The sequence below is a fragment of the Scomber japonicus genome, chromosome 2, assembly GCF_027409825.1.
Source record: "Scomber japonicus isolate fScoJap1 chromosome 2, fScoJap1.pri, whole genome shotgun sequence".
Taxonomy (NCBI): domain Eukaryota; kingdom Metazoa; phylum Chordata; class Actinopteri; order Scombriformes; family Scombridae; genus Scomber; species Scomber japonicus.
Window position 1 is genome coordinate 34,594,220 of NC_070579.1, and position 23,376 is coordinate 34,617,595.

The 23,376-nt window shown below is 40.1% G+C and overlaps 1 protein-coding gene and 1 long non-coding RNA gene across 4 annotated transcripts in view; one reads left to right on the forward strand and one right to left on the reverse strand.

The window, feature by feature from the left end:
• The first annotated feature begins 271 nt into the window (after positions 1 to 271).
• Positions 272 to 23,376, forward strand: part of rptor (regulatory associated protein of MTOR, complex 1) — a 171,455-nt gene continuing 148,350 nt past the window's right edge. For all 3 annotated transcript variants that reach the window (XM_053328466.1, XM_053328473.1, XM_053328482.1), the window contains exons 1-4: positions 272 to 954; positions 3,560 to 3,734; positions 20,503 to 20,605; positions 22,551 to 22,633. In XM_053328466.1, the coding sequence (XP_053184441.1) occupies positions 3,567 to 3,734; positions 20,503 to 20,605; positions 22,551 to 22,633 (354 nt within the window). In that variant the 5' untranslated portion in view covers positions 272 to 954; positions 3,560 to 3,566. The remainder of the gene's footprint in view (positions 955 to 3,559; positions 3,735 to 20,502; positions 20,606 to 22,550; positions 22,634 to 23,376) is intronic.
• Positions 3,579 to 7,874, reverse strand: LOC128367993 (uncharacterized). Its single transcript, XR_008321943.1, has 3 exons — positions 7,499 to 7,874; positions 7,343 to 7,407; positions 3,579 to 3,715 (listed from the first exon to the last, which is right to left on the reverse strand). It is a non-coding gene; the product is annotated as an uncharacterized LOC128367993 (long non-coding RNA).

Here is a 23,376-nt window from a genome sequence, read left to right on the forward strand (position 1 = left end):
TTCCCTAGGGGGATGAATAAAGTAACCTTACCTACCTACCTGTTAAGCAGTCAGCAGATATTAGTGGGTTTTTACATAAATTATGCAGAGTTAGTTGATATTAATGTTTTTTGTGTAGGCCTATTATGGAGAGTCAGTAGATATTAGTGGGTTTTTAGTATATATAATGGAGAGTTAGTAGATAGTAATTGTTTTTTAGATATATTATGTAAAGTTGGTAGATATTAGTAGGTAGCTACATATAATGGAGAGTGAGTAGATATTAGTGGGAGCTATGTTATGCAGATACAGCAGATATTACTGAGCTTTTAAATATAGGCCTATTATGCAGAGTCAGTATATATTAGTGGGTTTTTACATATATTACGCAGACTTACTATGTGTGGGTTTTTTTGAATTTGTGTGTCTGTGTGTGTATGTGCGCGCGTGTCGCAGGAACAACAGCAGTGACGTTTTCATGACAGCCTCGCGCAGCTCCAACAGTGCATTCTGGGTCCAACCCAAGATGGCTGCGCCCTTGCAGAAGTGCTGAAGCAGTGCCTCTCCGGAGAAATTCTCGGGGATTATTTGAGACATTTCCGCGGTAACCGTCGCGAGAATCCGCCGAGCGGCCACGCCGGTTTGTAGTAGAACACCGTAGCACCGCAGTCATCGATAAGCACGGCCCGTGCCTCGTGTGGCTGTGGCAGACTGTCCGCGTGAAGATGGGCCTGGTCTCGAGCCGCTTCCCATAGCGTCGCGCGGCGCGGAGAGGAGCCGCACGTTCCCCTGCAAACACGCGCCTGTGCAGCTCGGGTTTGACGGCTTTGACATACTGTACCGCCTGTGGACGCTGCCCTACAACCTCCTGACCAGGATAGTCTGTGCCACCGTGTCTATCATCGTCCGGAGAAGGAGAGCGTCCCCGGCCCGGGCTGACCCCGACACCGATACCGACACCGCTACAGCTCCGAGGTGTGCACCGCCACCAAGCTACATGTTCTGTTCACCTGCACCGTGTGTGTACATGTAGCAGCTTTAAACATAGTGCTACCCTCTCGTGCAGGCTGACAGCTTTATTTGGCAACAGCTACTGGCTAGCAAAGAAACCCAAGCTGTGACACAACCAGCTCCTGTTAACTGGACTTAAAGGATATGTTCACAGTTTTCAAATTCGTCTCGGAAACAAAAGGCAGGTGTCCACATGAACAGTAAAAGGGGTTTTCCTCGCTGTAATCATTCCTCCTGTTCATGCTTGCTGTTAAAACACTTACTTCCAATGTGCAACAGTGCATTTAAAAGTGAATCTGAAGCATATAGAGGCTTCAGCAGTCCGAGTTAGTCATATCAAGTGGATATCTGACACATTTACAGTTTTTTTTTAGCATTACATGTTGTCCTCCATCACTTACCATTGCAAGTACATGGTCAGTGTGAACAGGAGGAATGATTACAGCAAGAAAAAACCTGTTGCAGTTGTTTTAAAGCACTTGAGGGGTTATGATTGAAGATACTAGATAGGTTGTGAGCCTATCCTTTAATATATGAAAACATAACACAATGACTGAGCTAGCATCTCATCTGTGCCTAGAGGTGTGTTTATGTGGGCACAGGAGCCTAAACATGACATCATCCAGGTGCAGCTCTGTCAAAGAATGAACAGCTGGTCTGTTAGTAGAGTTTAGTGCTGCTGTTGTTTTTGTAGGAATCCACATGTGAGAGTGTGTTATGGTTTCAGTTGTTGTGGTGGTTTTCATTCACAGCAGAGCATCAAACGTGACTCATAACCAACATCCCATCAACTAAAGGAACTTTTCTGGCTTAAGGTTGTGAATCAGAAAACACAAGCCATTGTGGTTTTTCAGATTGTCAAATATCGGTATTGTGATATTTTTTTTTTTAAATATACAAATGTCAAATTTATCGAATTCCAACCTTCTCCCTGTTTTTTACAGCCAGTTAGTGAGTCACTGGCACAGCTGCACGATAAGCCCCTTAGATGGAAGTTACTCATGTTGTATCATTTGAAATTCTTTGATACAACACTTTTGATATCTCAGACCACCAAGATGCATCATAATCTGATCCCTCAAACCACTTGTCAAAGTGATCGGAGACACATTTGACCACATATCTTTTGTATAGTCAACACTAAGATGTCCTGGGGCGTCCCCTCTAAGGACATAACAGGAAAGTGCGTCATCAGAGCAGGATGTTGTGGTTTTTGGTGAAGCGTACCAACGCCAATAGCAATCTGAGCAGTTGGTATAGTCGGTGCATGTTCTTGATTAGTTCTTGAAACATTTTAGTTTTCTCAGTCAGCCTGTGCAAAACAATCCTGGGATAATAAAATAGTAACTGTGTGTGAGGTCCTCTTGCTCTCTAGTGGAAGTGATGAAAGCAGTCAAGAAATGGGAGATGCATGATAGACACAGGTGTGAATGGTGTGTGTCAGCTTTCCACTTGTGTTCAGATCACCGAAAAGTCCAGGTGTGAACAGCGTCTGTCTTTGAGGATCATTTAATAAAAGAAGCAAACTTCTCACATATTAAATATCTGAACATAAACGGCAAAAGGATTTTGCCCACGTAAATTAGTCTGAAATCAGCAGTTTCATCAGTTTTAAAACATGAATTATCTCAAAGAATAAGTGACCACAATAATCTGATTCTTTAAAAAAAATCTCTATGGCCATTTCATTCATGATCAAAATAAATTGCCCTGTGATGCAATGTTCTGTTTTTTATCTAATTTGCTATATCTCAGCTATCTCATCATTGAAAACAACTTTGTCAGTCTCATGTTAGAGTCCTCATAGTGTGGCTATGCAGACTGTGTGGCCTTCCAGTATTGCACAATACACTTACTGAGCCAGATGGTTTGTTTTTAGCACACTTGGCAGTGGAGCCCAACCGATACTGGATTTGTTATCGCTGTATTTGGCAGATAATATTATATGTACAGAATATATAGGTAAGCACACATTTTTTGTAATGATCCCTGAAATGTAATGAAGGTGTGATATTTTACAGGTTAACAATAAACGTTATTGTATCAAAGCATATCAGTGCATTAAAACATTAAACTTCTCTGGGAATTTAATAATTAAATAAAATTAAAAAAAACGAACAAAACATATGCATATGATAAACTTGAATTAATAAAAGGGGTCAAATATACATAAAATGCTGCTTAGATAACTTCAAAAAATAATAATAATAATAAATTGCACTTATTGGGCAACATATTTACCAATACATATAGATATATCAGTGATAGGTCAATATCAGCTGACCAATATATCAGTCAGGCTCTATGGCAGATGGCAGTTCTCTTTCAGGTGATGTCTCTCTCATATTTTGGTTTCTTCAGTAAGATTTCAGTCAGTTGTCAGCTGATGATTGGTTTAGATCTTCAGGGGAAACCCTAACAGCTGTTTTCATTATTGTAATGAGATTAGAGCTCCAGCCACAGTGAAAATTCTTTATTGTTTGTTAGCATTAGTTTCCCACCTGCACTGCACCACATGAAGTGACCAAGATCTGTTTGTTTTAACATGAGCTCTCCTCCCCTCCCTCAGGGCCCTGATGAAAATGGACTCAGACTTGCTTCACTCCCCAGCCGTGGGCCTCGCTGAGGAGGAGGAGGCCGACATGAACGACTGGAAGCTCCCGCTGGCCTTCATGAAGAAGCGGCACTCGGAGAAGATCGAGGGCTCCAAGGCCTTAGCGCAGAGCTGGAGGATGAAGGACAGGGTAAGACTCTTTCTCCTGTTGCTCTGTCAGTCTAAAGCATGTAGAGGCTGCTGAAGTATCAACTCATCCTCATGCACAGCTCTGCAATAACATTTTAATATTCAAATATCTGTGAAGGGAACATGTTCATCTTAATAGGTGGAACTCAGACAACAGGAACTCTGGGAACAGTTGATTATAACTGATGATTTATTACGCAAATGAGAGGAAAAAAAGTCAGATGCAAGATATCCCATCAGACTTAAAGGATACACTCATCAGCTCATTATTTTTAAAGCATGGTGATATTCTATATGTTCTTTTTATCATAAAAAAAAACCAAGACCAAAACCAACAACAACAATGATTCAATGCTGTGTTGCCAAAGTCTGATAATGTTTCCTGAGCCGTAAAGCTCCACTGTTGCTCAAAAACTATAAAAATCCATCAGTGAGTCACACAGGTGCAGTAACATGCTCCTTTATAACCATGAACACACACACACACACACACACACACACATTGTAGTTGATTTGAACTCTATATACTCTTGTTAAAGTAACATTTGTTATGAATTACAGCACCCAGGAGTTTTTTGAAAAATGAAACCATGTATGAGCTGTTTTTTAAAGATTGACTTCAGTAGAAATGAATATGAGTCAGTTTTGGTCTTTTTCTTGAGATAAACATATTAAAAAATATATAGGATATCGACAGCATTCTTCTTTAATATGAAAATCTCTATCTGAAAACACACTTCTTGTTAATAATGAAGCTGTGTTGGGTCAATAATATGACGTCCCATACCATTTATCCATTTACTGTAATCAATAGTTGATGAGAATCAGGGGAGAGAAATTTCAATTCAGTAAAAAAAGAAGCAAACGAAATGCGCCACTGTCACACTCTGAGAGGACATAAGTCTTTAAACAGCCGGGGACACAGCCAGCAAATCATTCATTCATCAAATTCATTTCATTGTGCTGGAGGCTAACCCGCGCTCCGCTTTGACAGGGGAACCTCAAAGCTTTCCCTCACCGATGGCTACAGTGCATTTCAGCTCACATAAAGCTATCGTTTGATCCACCGCTGCGCCACCGACCTGATTGTTCCCACCGCCTCACGGCTACGGAGCGCCGCCGCTCTAATGACGGCAAATGCCACGCAGCCGCACATAACCCCACCTCACAAACTCTGCGCGCCTATTGTAGAAGAAAATTCACCCTAAATTAAATTTTAACACCCTTTTCACCGCCGCCGCCGCCTCTAGGATATCACCGGAATCACTGGCTCAAGTGTGGAGCTTCAGGGGAAATGTGGGATAGGAAGGCGTCATTAAACGTGTTGCAGGTATTGATTTAAAGAGAGGTTATAGGAGCAGGATGAAATGAGCATTCCTATCAGAAAGTCGCACTAAGTCCACCACAGAACATTTTTCAGGCTGTGAACCCTCATTTGTACACTTGTAACACAGCTGAGACCAAAGAGCGTAGTGTTTTATGCAGGAAGAATGTGTCTGTGAATGCACCTCTGGCTTGGTGTTAAATCCATCTTTTTAAGAGAACAGTAATTACAAAAACATGCTGTCCTGAATAGTGCGATTTGGGATACGAATGATATTTCTCTTCACTTTTTAGCACAGATAATTCAGCTTTTTTCTATTAATACTGCACAGCGCTCTGCATGAAATCATCATCTGATGGCTTGCAGGGTCTCACTCTGCAGCTTTGGACAGTTTTAATCTCATGTTCCTGGCTGATCACATCACAATCACACTACTTGGTTTATCCATGTATATCACATCAGGCGATTTTGGTCAGAAACAGCAGATACAACATTTACAAAGCTCTAGATTTACATTGTACTCCTCATTATTCGTCACTAATCCACCCTCAATGTACTATTCTTCATACCGTCATCATCTCAGCTGGAGCGCTGTAATCTATCAGCTGTTGAAACGGTTGCTTGGCACAGATGTTGATGCGCTCTTCTTATTTATTGTATGTGTGAGACATTCTTTGGAACGATTTTGCATGGACTTCATTCAGGCCATTAATGATGGAGGTAATGACTGTAGCATTATACGCTGCACTAGGATGCCAGTTGCATTCTTTGGCTCATGTCCATCTACGGCATCTTTTGTCTTTATACCTATGTCAAATTTCACTTTTGTTACATGTAAATTGGATGGAGGGGGGACACTTTGAACGTGGTCACCCTAAGACCCCACATTTTGTTAATCGGGGCCTGGCTCCGGGTGATTTCAGCTGACGGACAGTATCTGTGGCAGTGAGAATGTGGAGTGAGTTGGAACATGAACAGTTAAGCCTGTGGAGAGCAGCGTGCAGTGCAGGGCTTTTGGAGTGGGCCGTAAATGATGTTCTGCACTGTGGGAAATCAGAGGTCTTGCTCTTGCAGACACACACACACACACACACACACACACACACACACACACACACACACACACACAAATACACACACAGTTGTCTCAGTGTGATGCAGAACACAGGAGGGGAAAGGGAGGCTGTACAATTGACCCATTGGTCAAAGCAGTGTGTTTATTCTGCTGGGCGGATGGCAGCTATTGAATCGTGTGTGTGTGTGTATGTGTGTGTATTTGAAATTGTACACAGCTGTGTGCGTTCCTCACTCTATGTGCAGTATGATTATGCGTACAGTTGCTGCACCTGCCAAGTGGGATTGTGTAACAGTGAGATATAAGAATGGTTATCAGTATTTTGCAGAACAGTACAAAGTCAGAGCTGATTTCAAATGAGCAGCGACTCTATATAAGTGGCACAGTGCTACTTAATTGTTGATTAGAAAGCTATCAAGAAGTCAATGAGGATAGTTGTTGTTAGTAATGTTAATCGCAGTAAGAGGAGGTAAGATCAGAGGTGTGGCCGGAGCTCATCTAAGTATCGAGTTTCCTTTATTGGACCGCTTGACCTGCAGTGAGGAATTAAACCAGTCAGGTTGATCAGCTTTTCAGTGTTTTATGTAGGTTCGATCAGCTGCCTCCAATTCGTTGCCGTAATTTGTTGTTTTCAGTCTATTTTCATCCTAGCACCAACAGCAATCGTAGAACGTGACACCTGCGTGCGTTGATGGCAAACAAACCTGGACCTCGACCCCACAAGATAACCCAGTAAAGCCATTGATTGCAGCATCATTGATCACATCTTGTTCACAAACATTGACTTAAAATATATGTTGTAACAAAGTCAGAAGTTGGAATAGAAATAATAATAACAGTAACATTGCCTTTTAAAGGCCGTATCAATAATGCAGGAGAGACTGGGAATTTATGAATGGACGTTCAGGGAGTTAGACTGTCTCGTTGGGACCAGCAGGTACTGTAGCTACCGCAGCTGTTCATACTGCCCTCTCCACTGCCATGTAAATATGTGTGTGTGTGTGTGTGTGTGTGTGTGTGTGTGTGTGTGTATGTATGTATGTATGTATGTATATGTGTGTGTGTATGTATGTATATGTGTGTGTGTATATATATATATATATGTGTGTGTGTGTGTGTGTGTATGTATATATATATATATATATATATATATATATATATATAATCTACATTCGGGCTGTGTGCCAAAGACGGTGAGTGATGTACTAACCTGTTGTTGACAATAAGAAAAATGTAGATTTCCAGCTGTGTCTGCAGAAGGTGTTACAGAAATACCTACAGAATAAATAAATAATTTAGCATTATTTCCATCTAACGGCAGTAAATGATTAAATACTATATCTGTGCTGGATGGAAGTTGACCTACCTTGCACGCACAGAAACCTTTCTATTGTTATTATTCTTCAAAAACTCCCAGTCTGTGACGTCAAAGTGGCAGTGACGCAAACTTTCCGTCCATCACTTCAGAGTCTACCACCGTCGCCTCTTTATAAAAGCTGGCAGCGTCCCGTTTGTCCCGGCCTGATATCCTGTCAGACATAGAAATGGCGTCGTCGAGGCTTATTTTTAGGACTTAGTGCATACGGGCGTGAAGGTGGATCAGAATTGATTTGCCAATAACAAATGGATAGGAACGTTAGAAGCAATTGTGTGGAGACTGTAGGACATGCAAGCAGACTACACAGGCTGAATAAGAGAGAACAGAACAAACATGCAGAGAGGAGAATAAACAGAAGCTGCAGCAGAACGTACAGTCCCATCTGAGTGTCAGAGTACACCCAGTGTGATCAGAGCTTTTTGGCCTCAACATTTGTCAAAGTTTGTTTAACAATCGCTCGTCAAGGTGAAGTTTTTGGACAGCCTGTATTTAGCCTGTTTTCCAATTGTGAGCACCTTTTAAAAGTAGATACTACATTTAGAGAGCAGCTACATGTTAGAGACTTTATTTTATTGGAACTGACCTTCTTGGAACTACATCATGATTCCTCTTGTGTGTGACCTTGTGTGGCCGCTGCAGCAGACATAATACCTCCACAGTAAACCTGTGTGGCTTTTAGGTTACTATCAGTCATTTTCAGACCTGAGACCCTGCTATCAATGCTCCTAAAATAAAGAGATAAGAGATTTGGTCATGAGTTGGCCACTCTTAAGGAAACCGATGAACTGAATGTTTTAAGAATATCAATTAGAAGTGCTTGGCTAAACACAACTTGCCACATCTGTTTAAAATTGGTAAAAAAAATCATTAAAAACATGAAGACAGTGTTAACATCATCTACAAGACACACTTTGTGTCCAATACAGTAAACAGTCCAAAATGTTTCTGTATTAATTCATATGTTTTTTGATAAAGTACATGTACAAAAACATATTCAGGCTTAAGTAATATATTAAATAATGTAAATATTCTATCAGGTGTACTCTTCTCAACCTCAAGTTATGTATGTTAGTCAGTAAAATAAAAAATACAATGAACATTTATAAATATTTTGTCTCTATTGTTTATTCAGTGTTGTCCACCCTACATTCACATGAATGTTTCGATGATGGGTTCTAAAACTGTAACGTGTAATAAATCTAAGAGAACTGTGATAGACAGTATCAAGGGGTTTGAGGGTGTGGACAGCGGCATGTTAATATCATCTGCATAGTCAATACATAGCACATACAAATGTTGCTTTTATAATCTGCTACCTACTGCTCAAAGAGAGGCACTGTTTATTTCTAGTCAGTTCCTCAACATGAGTTTTGAAAGATTATTTTTCATCTAACCAGATACCCACCTACTTAAAACATAGGGCTTTTCAAATTTGAGTCCCAGTTATTGTACTGATGGTAAAACTCAGAGGATTTTTCATTTGGGATGTGGTGAAGAGCATGTTATTGTTATTATCTGGATTTAGTTAAGTTCAAGTCTTATTTCTAATCTTAGAGTAGAAAACAAACAACCAGTGTTTCCAGATGGTATTATTATTTGTGCTGCTGTTGCAAAGACAATCAGATTGCAATCTTTTTTGAACAACACCACTCTGGAATTAAGAGTAAAGAAAGAAGCATGTTCACTGAAGAGGTAAATTGAAATTGCCACAATTTTATATTGAATTGGGGAACAGGCAAAGGCTATTGTAGTGATACAATACATAATATTAACATAGTGTAAGTAACATTCTTGCTTTGCTCAAACTAGTACAGAAGAGGTTGGCGTCAGGGTGTGTGTGTGTGTGTGTGTGTGTGTGTGTGTGGGGGGGGTAGAACAAAGGAAAAGCATGAGACTGTTCATTCATTTAATCAATTATGGAGACATCAGAGACAAGACAAGTTTAGAATGTAGTGTATGCACATACATGGCATATAGCAAAAAGACAATATAAAAAGGTTGGCCATCTAACTAATTATAATGATTTATAGTTACTGGTAGCTACTGGGGAAAAGAAAAGCGCTATACTCTTCCTCTTTTGGTTGTGCAATGGTTGATGCACTTCCTTTGTGCCGTAAATCATTCTACTGGTGGATTGTACCTGGTGGCAGACAGAGTTGCATAATGTAAGCCAGGCTTATAGGGAACAAAGCTAAATGCCAATGATGTCATTGTTTTATAGCCAGTACACTGAGCAATCAACATGTACTTCATAATGATGAGTTAAAGCATAAAGTTTCCACTTTAAATTAGACAAAGCTTTGTCAATAAAGTACACTGATGAGTTTAAGTGCATCGTCAGCATAATAACGGATAGATCTGTTACTAACAAATGTGCACAGGTCATTTATGTACAATGTGAACTAGATAGGGCCTAATATTTAGCCCTGTGGCACCCCTTTTGTAATTTCTAGGGAATCAGATTGGTGACTGTCAGCAACTATTGCTCAAGTTCTACCAGTAAGATGAATATGAAACCTGTTGCATGCATTTGTGTCAAAACCAGTTGATCTCAATTGATCTCCTTAACCAAATAACAGATCAGTGTTTCCCACACATAGACTAATTCGTGGCGGTGCGCCACAGATTCAACACCGGCCGCCACATATTGCGTTTCGGTATTAATTATTTTTTTAACGCTATTTAAAAAATACGCATCGTATTCGTTAAGCTGCATTTCCTTTCCCTGCTCTCCTTGCGTCTCTCTGTCACTCACGCGTCTCTCTCACATAGCCTACACACACACACACACACACACACACACACACAGCCCCTCCCCTCCGTGCACACCGTGTGTCTCCATCAGCGAGATCATCCCTAGAAGCGTGGAAGCTGTGCCTTAGTGCAGAGAAGACGGCTGGTGAAATTCAAGAAAGATTGGTATCACGTGCACCTTTATAAAATCACACATTAAAAAGTCCTATAAAATATTTTATATTTTGAATACAATATTGTCCCGTCCCGACCCTTACACCTTCTTTATAAAGTTAATTAGTGGCAAGTTTGCGGTAAAATGTAGTTGGGTTGTCGAGGTCAAAACACTAGCAGCTGTGAATCAAATAAAGTTGTTATAAGTACTGTTATGGAGTTTTTTTACCCTTACACTGAATGTTTGCTGCTTCAATCCAGATGAGTATTGAAAAATATTTTCCGCGATTGAAAAAGAGACGTGTTGAGGATGAGGACCAGCCTGAACCGGAGGTATCAGTCTGAAACAGAGCTGAACAGTCGGACCAGTGTAATTAGCTATGTTATTAATTTGTTTACAATATTTTCAGGCTTCAACCAGTGCTGCTCAAGCAGAAAGACAGGGTCAGGGAGAGAAAGAGATAGATTCGTTAGGCATTGAAGAAAGAGTCGGAGAGGAGGACAGCATAGTATAGTATTTTGTAGAGGTAAAGACATTTGAATGGGGTGTGAATAATTTGTGATTAATATGATAAAGTTGTGTATGACCAATTATTAATGAAGGAATCAGTGGGCGGTTTACAAAATGTAGCATAATAGGTGTTGTGAAGGTGTGAATATTAATACAATAAAGTTGGGTGTGTTATTAACGAAGGAATTATTATTATTATTTTTACACCCCCCCCCCCCCACCCCGGTCGGCCAGCACCCAAACCATCACCCCCCCCCCCCGTCAGCCGCCGGCCTACCACCACACATTGCCTTCAGATCTGTGGGAAACACTGCAGATTATATTATTTACTACTACTATATTATTTAAATGTTGTCACTGCTCTCAGGCAGAGGCAATACATATATGGCTTTCTATAATCAAGGAATATTACTATGAAAGACTTAGATTAAAAGTATGTGTTAAAGGATAAGCTATAACAGGTGGAACCAGTAGTAAGACTCTTGCATTTAAAAGGTCTGCATCAATAGCCTTTTTTCGGTTTCATTTGAGGCCAAGACAACAAATATCTCCTTAACAGAAAACTGTCTAAAATAAAAAAATAAAAAAATAAAATTTCTAATTGCTGTGACACTTTTTTTTTCAACTATCAAAAGATCTGCCAGTCCATAGAGGTCTTTGAGCCTTGTGCTTTTGCGCATGGTACATCCCTTAACAATACCATATCTGAGATTTCAGGTGAGAACCAAGGATTACTTCTATTTTTACTCTGTGTTTCTTGCAGGGAACAAGTTTATTTTCTAAAGAGTTAAAAAAACCCTGCTGTGAAATGGATTAGTGCTGATTCTCGGTCATGAATAGCACATAACCTTGTGATATCACTGAGAAATAAGTCATGAAGAAAAGCCTGCTCAAGAAAATGCTTGAGGTGTTCCTTTTCTGCCTGTACATCATCAATGTTACAATGATCTACATGCTGAAAATGAACGTTAAAGAGAAGATACATTTTGTTGTCACTTCCTGTCTTTCATTACTGCTAATCAGACAACAAATGCAAATCTACATGATGAGTTTTATTCCTAAATTAAACTTCACGCTCCAAGTGACAAAAACAGTGAATATGTGCACCATGTAAACTTACTGGGCATACTAAATATTGCAAAAAACCATGATACTGTTAGAACAGTGCATATAAAGAGACTCAAGATAAGACTCAGGGACAGTATTGTGTCTTACATGTGCTTTTTGCCAGTGACTTTCAGACACTAGCTCAAAAAGGCTTTAGTCCTGACGCTGGTCGTATCCTCCTCTCTGTCTCATCAGTAGTCTAGTGATTCATTTTTTCATTTTTCTTGATGCCCACAGCACTTTTGTAATTAACACAGTGACAGCTCTTTGTTGGGGAAACACTTTGTTACAGCAAATTGTTGAATTGTCAAAGCAAGTTCGTATCAGCGTGAAAATAGTCTGCCGGTGTTGGTCAAACAATGTACGTCCCTGATATTTATAATGTTTATCAGTTTATTTGTTGCACCCTCAGATAGCTCAAATCTGTCTTGTTCTTGTATTTAGGAGCAGTATCATTTGAATTCTATTTAAATATTAAATATATGTTCTGACAGGTTTTATTATCAGCTGGATATGATAGTTGATTTTTGGAATTGATGTGAATTAATGTGCTTTTGCAAATGTTGCTGTGTGTTACATGAGCAGTAACTCACATCTGTCTGGACAGCTGTTGGACACACACATACACACACATACACACACACACACAATGTTCATTTAAATTTCTCTCCTATTCTCCCCTGCTGTTTTTTCACACATTTTCAGCTTTGGAATAATGAAATCAATAAGTCATCAATAACCAAGCACATTGTAATAATGTGGAAATGAGACAGGTGGTCTGTGCTGCTTTATCTTGCGCACCATTAGTTGAATTCAATCAATGTACACAGTTCATTAGGCAGCATATAGACTTTCAGCCACAGAGGCATGAAAACAAGATTTTTTTGTAAAGTACCCGATGCAAGTGGAGTGCAGGCAAGTGTTTAAAAAAAAAATCTGTGTTGAAACAAGGTCACCTGGTTTTCCGTAGTTAGTTAGTATGTGGAAACCATTATTTAAGAAAGAGCTGTATTCAAGCCCAGATGTGATTATAGTCTGTTTATAAATATGAACATTGTAATGTGTGACATCACCCATTTGTTTTGCATTGGAGCTGGTTTGAAGCCCAGAGTTGCTAGTTATGTGCGGTGCCATCTTTTCCATTTGGAGCCAGCCACTTTAAACCATCAGTTATCCATACCTACAGGTGTGTTCACAATATTTTGACGATCATCCATGGTCCAAACCCAGGTAGAGCTCTCAATATGACTGAGCAGAGTTCTCTGTAGTTTTTTTCTGGATTTGCTTCTACAACGTCCAGCTGACCTGTTGCTGCCCAATTGCTATTGGACGCCCGGAGGAGATCGATGCTCTCCACCGTTTTAATAACCTTCATTTATTGCAGGCCTAACAAATGGAATAATCAGGGGCCATTGATCCAGGCAGCGAGCGGCGCTGGGGGCTGCGTGAGAGTCTTAAACGGGAGCACAGGGAAAAGGCTGGAAAGTCCCCTGGAGTCCCGTGCAGTTATTAATGAGTAGAGGACGGCTACCAATTATATGCATAGGCCCAAAAAAAAAAAAAAAAAAGGCACACACACACTTTTTCTCTCAGCACATACATACAATTAATCTCTTTCTCCTCCTTTCCCCCGCCCTCTGTCTCACTTCATTCTCTCCTCACTTCTATCACTTTTTCACATCACACCGCAGGGTCACTCACTGCAGGGAGGGAGAAAGAGCAAAGTGTTGTGAAAGCACGCTCTCCTCATCTCTTCTGATGCTCCGTCACACCTTGTCTCTAAACCCGTCCTCCTCCTCCCCGTCACCTTTCTCCCCACACCCTAGGAAGAATTTATGGGATTATTGGAAATCCATGAAGTGCAGCGTACCTGTGTTAAACTCTAATTTAGTTTATGCTTTCCTCTCAGATTAATGCTAACAGTCAAATGAACTGGGTGGGGCCACATGTTTGTTAAAGAACCACTTACAGGTCAAAAGTTGTTTTATCCCCTCATCTCCTTCTACCCTTTCTTCACTCTTTCTTTTTTATTACTTTCTGTAATACTCCTGCCTCTCTTTTTTCCTGTGGTTCAATTTAGCCTCTGTTTTTCTGGGGCTGCAAATAATTAGATTATTTTCATTATAGATGAATTGTATAAAGGGGACGCAGTGTTTCCCGTAATTCATTCTACGATGGTGGTGTGCTGCTGCAAAATTACGAGCGCAGCCGCTAAAAAGTTCACACAATCATTAATTATCAACGGGCTAAAAATGATTTTCACTCTCACGTCATGCAAGCAGGATAATAGCCTACGTCATCATGGAATTGTTTTGAGTCATCCTTCCTCCTCCTCATTCTTCAAAGATATCGATGTGAATGGTGATGTTGGAAGAGTAGTGTAGCTCTATGGAATGGGGAATAGGGCAGCAGTAATGTGTGTGTGTGTGTGTGGTTGAGTGAGTGGCAGAAAAGTGAGAGAAAGTGAGGAAAAGGATAGCAGTAAGTAGTCAGTCAGGCAGTAAATGTATATTACAGACTACAGTATGTCAGAAAAGTGAAGGGGGTTAGTGACAGTAGGTTAGCCTAACCCTGACCAGGCTCACTTACGGTGGACTGACCTGAAAGGAGGACCAAGTATTCTCATTTTAGTGTGAATCTCAACTACTAAACCTCCTTCCCCTCGGGACATATTATGCACATTTCCAGGTCCAGGCTATAATTGTTAGTCTGGGGCTCTCCTAGAATAACTTTGCCTGATTCACAGTTCAAAAGGCTCCTTATTTAACTTAGACTCTTTATGTAGCCCCCTCAGTTTAGCCTCTGTCTAAAACAGCCTGTTTTAGCTCTTACCTCTTTAGGCCAGTAATGTCCAAACCAGACTGATAAATGAACTACTTGTTTTTTTCCCACAGTGTGTGTGTGTGTGCGTGAGGTATAAATGAATGAGAATAATGCGCTCCACATATGTGTGCCGTCACACTCGAAGGCCGCGTTGCACTACAATGATGAGATGGAACAGAAAAACACTGTCCCTCATCCATCTGCATTATTCTCATGCAAATGAGTGCCAAATATATTATGAATTACACTGGACGCTGGCTGGAAACAAATACCTCATCAGGGCTGTCTATAAAAGGATGTTAATTATCTCGCCGTCTTGAGCCACTTAATTGTAATCATGATTAACGCCAATGTGATACCACTGTGGTGTCTCTGGTGCAGCCCCTTGTCCTCACTATACCTGTAGATACAAGTTTGACTTATTTAAGTACTAATTTTGAGTGTTTTTAGTAGGTGCATGTTGACACAAATATAGCAATGATATCTTACAGTCTCCTCTGGGGAGTCTTTGACATTTTGTCTGCCATGACACTAAAATCTTTTTTTCTCTCTGGGTGGACTCTGCATTAATACCCCAAAGTGTGCTGTCATTTCAGCTGTTGTATTTTAAAGGGCAAAGCTGCCCAGGTGCTTCCTAGTTGTGTCTGTGTCTTTGTGGTATGTCTTCAATATGAATGTCTTTCCCCAGGATAGTGGCACACACATTTTACTTCTCCTGCAGAATTGATCCATAACAGACAGACATATTATATACTAAAGTCATTTGGGGTCAATGTCTTTCAGTTCTTTAAATGTGCACAGCAGAGGTTAACCCACATCTGTGTTCATTGTATTGTATTCAAATGACAGATACACTTGTTTATATTTTACATAGATCAGACTCACGCTATGATGTAACACAGTCAAATTAATTGTAATAAGGTCTTCTGTCTGCCAACAGTGTATCTTATAGCATTGTGCCTTTCATTCACAACAATGATAAAGAGATACTTGGAAAACATAATAGTAAAATCTCATAGAATAAATGTATGGACATAAGAAGCATTTGGGCCACCTTTTACTTTCCAAACATCTGCAGTCTTTATTGAATTCTCTTTCACAGACAGTTTGAGCTGTTTGTCAGGGGACATTCAATGATTCTTGAAGGAAAGCCTCCAGTTTTTTTAAAGATGAAGGAAGTAAAAATCTTTACACTATGTCCCATGAAGCCTTACTGGGTTTTAGATCTGGTGACTAGGGAGGCCGGGTTTGGCTTTTAGCCTCGTTTCGTGAAACAACTCTTGAGCTTTACTGGATTTAAAGACACCATTACAGATCCAACAGTTGGCAACAGATAGTGTATTGGCATCTTCTGGCTTTCCCCCAGACATATCTGTCTCGATGAGAGAGTTAACCACCAGCACCACCAGCAGGTTCACATTTGTGGTTTTTAATTAACTGTCCTGATAACTAGGACAGGTTGCGATGTGTGCACTGTGGTAGATTTATAGATTCATGTTCCCTTTGGGGTGAATTGAACTAACCCTTTACCTCAGCACTATCATCAGGTGAAAGGTTTCTATTCGTCCAATATTTTGCTTTGTGACCAATGACATGCTAAACTAATGACATTCACACCAGCCTCATCTAGAGCTGTGTGATGATGATGATTTATATCGCATGATGAAAACTGTCCATCGTTTCACATTATGCAAATCACACTCTTAACAGCAATAGTTTTCGTCATTTGGAGTCAGGCAAGACTGAGCCCTCTGTGTATCCTACACACACAGGAGAGACAGTGAACCAGGTGAAGTATTCAAGTTGCACTGTTACACGGACCAACTATATATTCACTGAATATGAAAATGTGGTGTATCAGGATAGGTATCGTCACCAGGATATGAAATGATCTATATCGGAAAATGAGATTCTGGTCATATCACCCAGCTCTAGCCTCAGCTGTATTTTGTGTTTAGTGCTAATTGGCACATTTTAGCATGCTAACACGCTAATCAAAGATTTTGAACATGGTAAACCTTATATCTGCTAATCATCAGCATGTTCTCAATGATACCTCACAGCCTCAGTAGCGTGGCTGTAGGATCTCTTGTTAGGACCAGTGCTCTTGCAGTTTTGGCACTACGCTAAATTGGACTGTTCTGTCTAAACATCTTTCTTATTTGCTTGGCTTCAGATGTATTAGTAGGGTTTCTTGGATCTTTGGTAAAGCACATTCTAGTACAAGTTGAAGCACAAAAAAATGTGGCAGTAATAGTGCTATACTAATGCCTCTATAGTGGCAAAAGCTGGAGTGATTGTCCATTAGTTGGATAGTTGATCTAGCACTTTGGTCCTGACTGAAATATCTCAAGTATTGTATGGATTTCAGTAACATTTAGTACAGTCAAAAGGGGTTCCCCTCAGGGTACACAGTAATATCTTTGGTAATTCACTGACTTTTCATTTCATCATAATGTGGTTTAAATTTAAATTTTGCCAACACTTTAGGTCATGACCATGTACTTGTTTAAAATAGTGAAATGACATCAGCCTTTAGTTCTAAGCTTCACTATGCCCAAGTACATGCTCACAGAGCTGCTAGCGAGGCTGTAGACTCTAGTTTCATTATTCTCAGTAACTGGGGTATTGTGTGCATATAGTGTTGTACCCAAGCAGAACACTTTGACATCAGTTTCCATTCAGCAGAATGAGTTCATGATGCACACTGTGCAGGCAGTAAAAGGGCAGGGAGTGAGGAGGTCAGGTGAGAATGGAGGAGACAATGCGATGCAGTGAGCCTGTGTGTGTGTGACTGCATGTATGTGTCTAGTCTTGTCCTGCTGAGTCCCACTAGCACAGTGACCTTTTACTTGGTCAGTGGGAAAGCAGAGGGTGCCTTAATTACCTTTACTACAACAACAATCCTAACCCTCTTCAGCCCTGGGACATCACATAACTCACAGTGAACACAATACATGTTCCATAGGTGTACATATCACACAGAGACAGTATCTAACACTACCTGTGAAAGGTCACTGGCCACCATTACATTGACCCACATGTAGCTATATGTCTGTATATGTAGCGGCTGACATTTCTGCCCCAGATTATCCATTCTTGACTTTTGGAAATTGATTGTATTATTCTCAAATTCAGTCTTCGGAGGTTTTTATTTTATTTTTCCACAGATTTTATGTTTTATGTTTAATAATAGGAAAATGTGTGTGGCTTATGAGATTAGCCTCTTTATAGGCACTCAGTACAAATAAAGTTTTATAGCAATTCAATTATTTGTCTGATGCCTTTTTCGAATGTACCAGACACCTGGATTTGGCCTGATTTTAGAAAAAATGAAAACAAGGGTCTGCAAGAAAGAATGCAGTCCAGAGACTGACACCGTGGGTAGCTGACCTTAGGCTAATTGGTGCCAAGAGGACACACAAGGGCCTCATGAAGTTCAAGCACCATCTGTCTCAGAGTAAACGCCATCAGGCTTTGACTTACAAAGTGACGTGATGATGATACAGTGACTCGTCAACTCGGGTCAAAGCGGGCCATCAACAAACTGTTGTCTTTCTGAATCGACGGCCAGTATCAGTGGCAACAACTAGTTCCCACTGATAACTGGTAGCTGGTCCAGTTATGAAGTGACTCTGTTTTTCATGCCAAACCTTTAACTGAACAGAAGAAGACAAAAACACTGAATACTTACGTGCTGCACTCTATTCTTGCTTCAGAACTAATGTTGACACAGTATACTGGAATCATATGATTTTATTGGTCATTTTCGTCTTGCTTTATGTTTCCTAACTAGATACACAGCTATGTTAAAGTAACTCATTAAGCTCAGAGAATATATTCATACTTCACTCTGTAAAGTTGATTAAAGCTTTGGTTGGTTGACTTGACGCACCAGATGGTTTGTTACAAAGAACCATCTGAGAAGTTGTCCCTGGAAACTGTTTGGAAGAGGGCAGACACTTTCAAACAATGCTTGGCAGGTTACTGATGAACCATCTGTCTATCATCATCCATCACCATCTTCCCTTGTGAGGCAGCTGGATTCAAAAGTTCATGCAAGAATCTTCATAGGACACTGATTGGTCCAAACATTGATGGTTTGGACACAAGCACAAAACTTGAACCCTGACTAGATGGATTCTCATGTGATCTTCTAATATTGTGATCTCACTAATCCAGCTGCCTCCCAAGGTAATTAGTTGGTTGGATGATGGAAAAACATTGTTTGGACAAGGAGATGCCAACACTGACTGTAAGCACTGTCGTAGAAATGTTGCTTACTTTACATTTAATGAAGCTCGTTCTGGTTTTACCTTTCATTTGAGCAAACTCAATGACCTCATATGCTTACTTTAAATTAGCATTCTGCAACTGTACTGAAACACTGATGGCTACAGACAAAATCTCTTTCATCCTCACATAATAAAAACTGCAATGTTTCTATTTGAAATGGCACCATCACTGCAAACTTCAAAGATGTTCTACTAGAAATGATCATTTATTTCAATAAGTGACAGCCTCCTGTCATCATTGGTCAACATAATAAGGATAATGCACCAATTTTCCTTAGTGAAGTCTGCTTACTACATGAGATTACACTTGTATTAAGAATCCATCTCAGTTTGAGAAGCCACACCTGACACTGTGAAAGGTATGGGGTTGTGTTAAGAGGGTTAACGTGTTCAAGGTGTGACAGTGGCACTCTACTTTTCTTTGTTTGTTAGTTTTTCTTACATTATGAACAACATACATGCATTTTACAATAAGCTGGGCATCAGGTGTAGTCTTTACATTGGGTTTAAGTTCAGCTGTAAGCAGAACAGTGAATAGGTCAAATCTTTGAAGGTCAGCATATTTTTTTCAAACTCATTAAAGCTACAAGTTGGGGCAAAAAATGTGTCACGAACGCTGACGTCTGCGGTGACGCACAAAGAAAGAGTGATAGCTCATCGCTACTGCAAAGTGTAATTTGCACTACTGGAGACCTGAGCTGCCTGATCATGTCTGTGTGTGTGTGTCAGGATGATGCACATAACCCATGGATCAGTGATCGTTCTGTTTCAGATGGCGTACTTCCCATTGCGCTCACTTGATGCGACAGTGCTCTGCTGTGTCAGGTTCATTACCTGTCAGCTTGTTGTCCTATTTCTACAACTATTTATGCCTTAATCTGCACCTTTCTGCTGTAAATTCATACAATCATACACATTTATACCTACAGTCTGTCAAACTGAAATGGCTGTAGATGAGATTCCTTGATGAAGTGACAGTACTAGTGTTCTAATCAGTGATACTTCTGTGGTTTGAATCCCAGGATCAGTTGGGAAATGTAAAATAAGGGGAGTGAATAGCATTTTTTTCCTGTTGCTGATGTTGAGTTTCCTCTGGGTGGGCTGCTGGAGCTTCAGTGGGCAGCAGCAGAACAATGTGGTGTATTCCCAGGACTCAATTTGTGTAACTGAGCTGAATACAAGCATGGGTGCTCAATCCGGTTAGATGAATGAAGATTTAATGTGGTTTGAAAAACATTAACAATTAATCCAGTAGTACATTATGATTCATGCACTGAGCCCTCTCTCTCTGTGTGTGTGTGTGTGTATGTGTGTGAGGGTAATATTGTGTTTTATGTCCTCTCCCCCAGATGAAGACTGTGAGCGTAGCACTGGTGTTGTGCCTCAATGTGGGAGTGGACCCTCCTGATGTAGTCAAGACGTCCCCCTGCGCCAGACTGGAGTGCTGGATAGGTGAGTCCACACAGAGACCTACATGAGTATCTGAATATCATTAATAAATGAGTGTGACATTTGTGACACAAAGTAATTAATGCAGCAAATGCATGAACCCAGAGTACAAGTTTGCATCAAAAATCTGAAGACACAATACACACTCTTGAAACCAGAGCGATGTACAGACTGTGTATCTGTGATGTCCTTCTTGGATAGTTGTCTGTAAATCCACTTAGAAAGACACTTTTTTTTCTCCAAAGGGATTATTCTGTTTTTATTCAAGGCCGGGAATATAGAGGAGACCAGAAATGAGGGGGCAGAGGGCACATGCAACAAAGAGTCCAAGACCATGAATTGAATAGCCGACATTTCAATCACCACTACAGAACCTTTAAGACCATGTATATCTATCCAACCAGTAAATCCTAATAGCTATTATTTGGATGTTTAGTTCAAATATAAACAATCAGTCTTTCTCCAGAATGACTGACTCTACCTTTTAAATGCTGTGCGGGACTGTCAACTTTTACTTGACAGCAAAAGTTGAGCTTTTACTTTGTAGCATTTAGGGATATTGTCAGTCTTCCCCATGGGAGCTCAGTTCATACGGCCTCTGTCAAACAAGGATGAAGCAGCGTGCCCTCACCAGAACCACAAAATGTCACACAGAGCAAAAACAAAAAGAACCAGCTCCATTGAATGAGAACCTCAAAACCGTTCTTCAGCTCCCCTGAGACAGCTTGTCTCTCAGGAGTGAAGAAAGTACATGAAAGAGGCAATACTCTGAAAGTTTCTGAAAGTTTCTCTGTGACTTCTGAGGACACTGACACCACTTAGACCTGCCACTTGGTTTATGAGATGGTGTTTGGGAATATTAAAGGACCAGTGTGTAGGATTTAGTGGCATCTAGTGGGGAGATTGCAGATTGCAACACACTGAATACCCCTCCCCTTTCAAGTGTGTAGGAGATTCTTTGGTGGCCATGAAACACGTGAAAGTTCCTTTGTAGAGCCAGTGATTGGTTTGTCCTATCTGGGCTACTGTAGACGCATAGTGCAACATGACCTTTGTAGATATAAAAGGTTCAAACTAAGGTAATGAAAATACAACCTTTTTTTCATTTTCAGGTGACAATACACTAATAAAAACATACTTATGAGTATTACAGTCCATTTCTATTAAAGTCCAATAGATCCCCTTAAATCCTACGCACTGGTCCTTTTAAAAAAGGGTAAAGGCTGTGGTCATGTCCTACAAAGCACCACAGTGTTTGAATGATAACATTTGATTAGTCATAGGCTTATAAAAGGTACTATGTGTGCTTTTCAGTGACTTTGGTATGTGTGAGAACTTCCTTGATAAACTGGCATTGTTACAGTTTGCACAATAACAGGAAATTATAAAATGGTTTCACACAGTGTGAAGCAAAGTCCAAGTTTCATTTTGACCTTTGTAGGACATTTCTTCTCACTCCATGTCTAATTTAAAACACCTATAAAGATTATAGATCATTTCATCAATAAAAAGTCATTTTGTGTTTATGCATATTTTGCTATAATTTGACTCATCTTACACATCTCCATTGTCTTTTTTTGTGCTGATGCCTTTTTTTCAGAAGGCCTCATTCATCATAACAGTGAATGGTTTAATTTGCTATAAAAAGCATATCCGTGTCTCCTGCAAACTTGCCTGCTGAGCGCAATTTGATCTTTCCCTCAATCTATATGTAGCTATTCTTCATCTCATATTGATTTACCCTCATCAATATTTCAATTTCCCAAACCCTACTCCTGTTTTTAATAATAATGCTTATAAACTGGCCTTACTTTTAGAAATAGTACAGTGATGTTGTTGTAATGTAAGTGAGGGTGATTGTGTCAGCACCAGATTGAGCATGTATGCTTTAGCTATGCTGTGAGAGCTTTGAGTTTGATTGTGTTTTCACTCTCTGTTTTCTTGCCAGATCCTCTGTCGATGAGTCCACAGAAAGCCCTGGAGACCATCGGGGCCAACCTTCAGAAGCAATATGAAAACTGGCAGCCCAGGGTGAGTACATTCACATGAACTAGCCTCCTTTCCTCCTCTTATATGTCCTTATTATCATACAGTGAACACACACTCACTCACACAACAGTAAATGACAGATGTGGATCAGACAGTCACTCCAAGACATATTTTGACTGATTGAATCTGACATCCCTTAATCATCTCTTATGTATTTTCAAAGATGTTTTAAAAAGCTGTTTTATAGATTCTAACAAACTACCCTGAATGTCTTTTCGATTCTTTTGTCAATCCTGTAGCCGAACTGATTGTTAAAGCTCTGGATGAGCACTGCTCAGTCTCTTTCCCCTGTTGTTTCAGAATGAGCTTTTCAGGACAGTGACAGCTATTGATTCCAATCACGTTTTCTTTGGGTCTCTTATCACTTAAAGGGCATCGGTTTTTACTCTGATTTGTTCAAGTGCGAGAAATCCAATTCTTGAGTACATGAAGCTTTACAGAAGGCCACGAGAACTTGCTGCACATTATTAGCTTGTTAAAAATGTGCAGAGAAAAGATTGTATTCACAGCCTTAATGCAAGCAGGCATGAAAAGACAGTGTACGTGTCACGCTAACACTGTGGCTCCCTACAGTCAGTGATCATTTGAACATGTACGAGGGTTGAATGGGATTATTTTAGATATTTCATTGTGTCAGCTCTAATACACTTCCTGTCTGCACTGTGCCAACAAAACACCCACATGCTCTTGATAGTGATTCATTTTTTTAAAAACAGACGCATCAT